This window comes from Coturnix japonica, chromosome 7, assembly GCF_001577835.2.
Source record: "Coturnix japonica isolate 7356 chromosome 7, Coturnix japonica 2.1, whole genome shotgun sequence".
NCBI lineage: Eukaryota > Metazoa > Chordata > Aves > Galliformes > Phasianidae > Coturnix > Coturnix japonica.
The window spans coordinates 24,374,607-24,379,021 of record NC_029522.1 but is presented as its reverse complement, the minus strand read 5'-3'; the positions used below and the strand labels follow the sequence as shown (position 1 = coordinate 24,379,021).

The 4,415-nt window shown below is 58.3% G+C and overlaps 1 protein-coding gene across 1 annotated transcript; it reads left to right on the top strand.

Annotated features, from left to right (window-relative positions):
* On the top strand, nucleotides 1-3,981 carry FEV (FEV transcription factor, ETS family member). Its single transcript, XM_015869235.2, has 3 exons — nucleotides 1-259; nucleotides 1,130-1,204; nucleotides 2,905-3,981. Exons 1-3 carry the CDS (start codon nucleotides 208-210, stop codon nucleotides 3,414-3,416), a joined length of 639 nt encoding a protein of 212 aa, XP_015724721.1. The 5' UTR covers nucleotides 1-207; the 3' UTR covers nucleotides 3,417-3,981.
* The last annotated feature ends 434 nt before the right edge of the window (nucleotides 3,982-4,415 follow it).

Genomic DNA, 4,415 nt, shown 5'->3' with positions numbered 1-4,415 from the left:
AAATTGCTGGAGCCGGGGCCCCGAGCCCCTGCGAGTTGCCTGGAAACTCCCCCTCCTCCCCGCCTCCCTCGGCCCCTGCCCGTCCCCTGCCCGTCCCGCTGCCATTTATTCGCCATCAGCTGCTCCCTGATAAAGTGGAATAATAATAATAATAATAGGGGCAGGAATATTAAAACATGCAGCCCGCGGGCCGCCCCCACAGCTGCCATGAGACACGGCGCCGGAGCGGTGCCACTGCTGCTCAACATGTACCTGCCAGGTACGGGCGGACCCCCCCGCAACACAGCGCACCCCCGGCCCCCGCCCTGCCCCGGCACCTGCGGCACCCACCCTGCCTTCCCCACGCACCATCCCTTCTGCTCTTGCAGCCTTTCACACCCGCACACCCTCCTTCCTTCCTCCCTTCCTTCCTTCTTTCCCTCCTTTCTTCCATCCTTCACCCACCTGCTATTCTGCTGCCCTTCCATCCATTCAGTCTTCTATCCCTCCAGCTCATCCTTCCAACCCATCCTTCCATCCATCCACCCACCACACCCACCCGTCCTTTCTGTCCGCTCCGTCTATCCACCATCCCTTCTTCCATCAGCCCATTTTCCCACTCTTACCCACTAGAGCTGCCCCTCCACATCTGTCTCTCATCTTCCCTTCCCTTCCTCCTTCCATCCACCCACCCATCCATCCATCCATCCATCCATCCATCCATCCATTCACCCATCCATCCATCCATTTACCCATTCATCCACCCCTTCATCCAACCACCCATCTACTCATTCACCCACCCACCACCCTTTTTATCCATCTCTTTCTTTCCCTTTCCCCACTCCCTGACACTTTCCCTTTACTCCCATCCATCCATCTCTCCGCTATTCCATCCACCCACCCATCCTTCCACCCCATCCACCTCTTTCCCTCTCCCCTCTCTCCCTCCCATCTCCCTACCTCAGCCTGCGGGATTTTCTATTCCTATATAAAAGCTTCCCCGGCTCTGTCAGAAATCGGATTTCCTTTTTCCTGGACGCGTTTCCTGGCTTCACCACAGCGGTGAGGTGGGAGAGGGGGAGCAGCCGGGAGGTCACAGTCCCTCCTGGCCCCAGCCCTCCCCACACCTGCACCCCTTTTTTCCCCACAGATCCAGTGGGGGAAACTTTGTTCAAAGACGGCAAGAGCCAGGCATGGGGATCCCTCAACCCGGGTGTGCAGAAAGGTAAGAACACCCAACCCTTTCCCTGCTCCACGTCCCAGGAACCTGCCCCTCTCCCTGGGACCCTCTTGAAGCATGGACCCCTGGGGCACTTTCCCCTCTGCATGTCCCATCCACTGTGGCTTCCCATATGGGACACGATGCCCTGGTGCCTGCTGCCTTGGGTTGGGGCTACTTCACTGGGAGCTGAGGTCCCAGCAACCATCCCAGTGCACAGGAGTGGGGTGGCAACTCGGGTCCACACAGTGCTCTGGGTGTGTTGAACCCATTCTGGGAGTGGGAAAATAAGGGAACCACCAGGGAGGGACCTGCTGCAGCCAGGGCATGGGATGCCTAGAAGAGGATGGATCTCATGGAGTCCACCCATCCTTTGGGAAAAGCCATCCAGGGATGCAGGGGAGCAGCCCCAGAGCACACTGGACATAGGGGTGATGTGAGGTGGGCGCCAAGTGTTTGGGATGTGTTTCACCTGCCTGTAAAAGGGATGGATGTCACGGTTTGGAGGGGTGGCAGATCAGTAAAGCTGGGGCTGAGGGTGTTCTTTTGCCTCTGCATTGTGGACTCAGAGCAGCTGTGCTCTGCACAACGCACTGTGTGAGGAGAGACCTTTTGGGGTCACTGCAAGGGAAGGTGCAGAGGAAGGATGAAACCCTGCTACCCCACCTGGCTGCTTGTGTGGGGTGGGGCACGCCATGGGGTTCACACATCAGGCTTGCACAGAAGTCTGCAGAGAGGGCTGTGGGGATGGGGTGTGGACTGTGAATGCGGCACAGGGATGAGAAATCCCCCGTTACGTTCTGCAGGTGATAGCAGAGGTGACTGGGACATCACAGCCCCCACGCTGAGCTTTGGCTGTCTGCAGGGCATTGTGTGAGGTGCGAGTGCCAGGCTGCGGGGGAAGGAGGAACACAAAGGAGTGCAGAGAGCAGAGGTGTGGGAGGGCTTGTGCCAAAGGCACAGCCTTGGAAAAACCTGGGCTCACTTGCTTGGGTCGGAATGTCTGAGTGGGGTCTGACAGACAAGGGCAGAAGAGGAATGGCTGCTCCTTGGATCTGGGGATGTGAGCAGGGATATTCAGGGGGAGCTGCATAGGTGTGAGTGTGGGAGAAATGGGGTGTGGGACTGCGGGGCAGCTGTCCATACTCATCACCCCAGGGCTCTGGGACCCTTCCTGTCCTGCCCTCTGTGCAGCTGCTCATGTACCTCACCGTGGGCACACCCAGTGTGTGTAAGGATCTTTTGGGCACCAGCGTCCAGCAGGGCACAGGGGCATCTTGGGTATCCTCAGTGTAGTCTGGAGGTGCAATGTCCTCAGAGAAAACAGTTTTCACCCGGAAACAAGGAATGTTTGTACCTGACAAATCCACAACCTGTCCTACCCCGTGCTCGGTGCTCTGGTCTCTTCTTTCATCTGTTCAGCTCAGAGCACTGTTGCACCATGACATCACTATCCATGCAGGGATCTCTGTCCCTGGAGATGGGCAGAGCTGTGCTATGGCACCGGCCCCATTTTGGGACAGATTGCAAGTGAGAAATATGGTGCTGGGATGGGTCTGGGTACTAGACAGGAGCACTGGAGCTGAGTATCCAAGCAAGCGGGTGCCCACTGGGAAGTGGGAAGGTACAGCAAGGCAGCGGTGAAGGTGGTTGGGACATTTCCTGCTCCCCCTGCTCTGACGGGAGCTCTGACCTCTCTGGGGCAGGCAGTGGGCAGATCCAGTTGTGGCAATTCCTTCTGGAGCTGCTCTCAGACCGGGCCAACCTCAACTGCATCGCCTGGGAGGGCACCAATGGCGAATTCAAGCTGATCGACCCTGATGAGGTGGCGCGGCGCTGGGGCGAGCGGAAGAGCAAACCCCACATGAACTACGACAAGCTGAGCCGGGCGCTGCGCTACTACTACGATAAGAACATCATGACCAAGGTGCATGGCAAGCGCTACGCCTACAAGTTCGACTTCCATGGTCTGGCACAGGTCTGCCAACCCGCTGCCCCCGATCACACCCTCTACAAATTCCAGGGCAATTTGGCCCCTCTGCCCTTCTCGGGCATCTCCAAACTCAACCTCATGACCTCCGGGGTGACGCCCGCTGGTTTCTCCTACTGGCCCGGCTCCAGCCCATCTCTCTACCCTGGGCACAGTCTCCAGCCCTCGGCCCCGTTCAGTGCCATGGCAGCCTCCCACCTCAACAACATGAACAACCACTACCATTAAGGCTTGGCAGATGCATCCCGGTGGTGTGGGGTTGGGGAGCTTGGTGGGGAGGGGTGGGGGGGTGGGATGCTGCCCTGCTCCAGCTGCCCCTGGTGAGGTTTGGAGAGCGGTGATTCTCTGCCATGGGTGGTTGGGGGGCTACCTTTAGGTTGAGGAGGGATCTTCCATGAGGGAATGCACAGGTATGCCCAAAGCGGAGGTGAATGGGAGGAGAAACCATGCCCCAGCCCACAAACCCCCCTCAGGATCAGCTCAGCCTCCAGCCCTCCCATCTCCTGACAGAGAGGGGTTGGGAGTTGTAGACCCCAGAAAGCCTTGCCTAAGGGTGAGGGATCCTTGTTGCAGATCCTTGCTTCCTGCCTCCATCCTTACCTCCAGGGAACAAGGCTGAGTAAAGCAGGAGCAAAAACAATGCTGGGAAGCCCAGGGCACCAAGGGGGAGGCTTAGTGTCCAAGGAATACCCCCCACCCTCCAGAGCAGGACTTTGGCTCAGTGGATGGAGAGGTGCTGGGTTCTGCCAGTCGGGGAGGGATTTGTCTTCAATAAAATGGAGAGGTGCTGTGAGCTGTGTCTGCTTGTGTGTGCAGGGGCTGCAGCAGGGGGCACTAGCCAGCAGACTTCCACCCACGTGAAGCCAGAGTACCGAGGGGCTGGAACACAGCCACCCTGCTTCATCCTGCACTCCTTCCTTTCCTCAAGCACCACCTCTGGCTCTTACCCCCAAGAGACAGAGGGGATAACTGGTTTCTTGGGATAAACCTCTGGGGCAGCTGCAGGTGAGGAGTGCCAAGCCTGGGGGTCCTCAGTGCCACGAGGGGTCTCTGGGCACGTTGCAGTGTTCACAGAGTCAGGGCTGAGGCCAGATTGATGGAGCATATGGGGGAGTGGCCAGCCCTCAGCCCTTCTCCATGTCCCTCAGAGTCACAGTAGACACAGGAGGGATGGCTCTGTGTTGCCCTCTCTGCATTCTTCCTGTGTCCAGTCACCCTTGTGGTCCT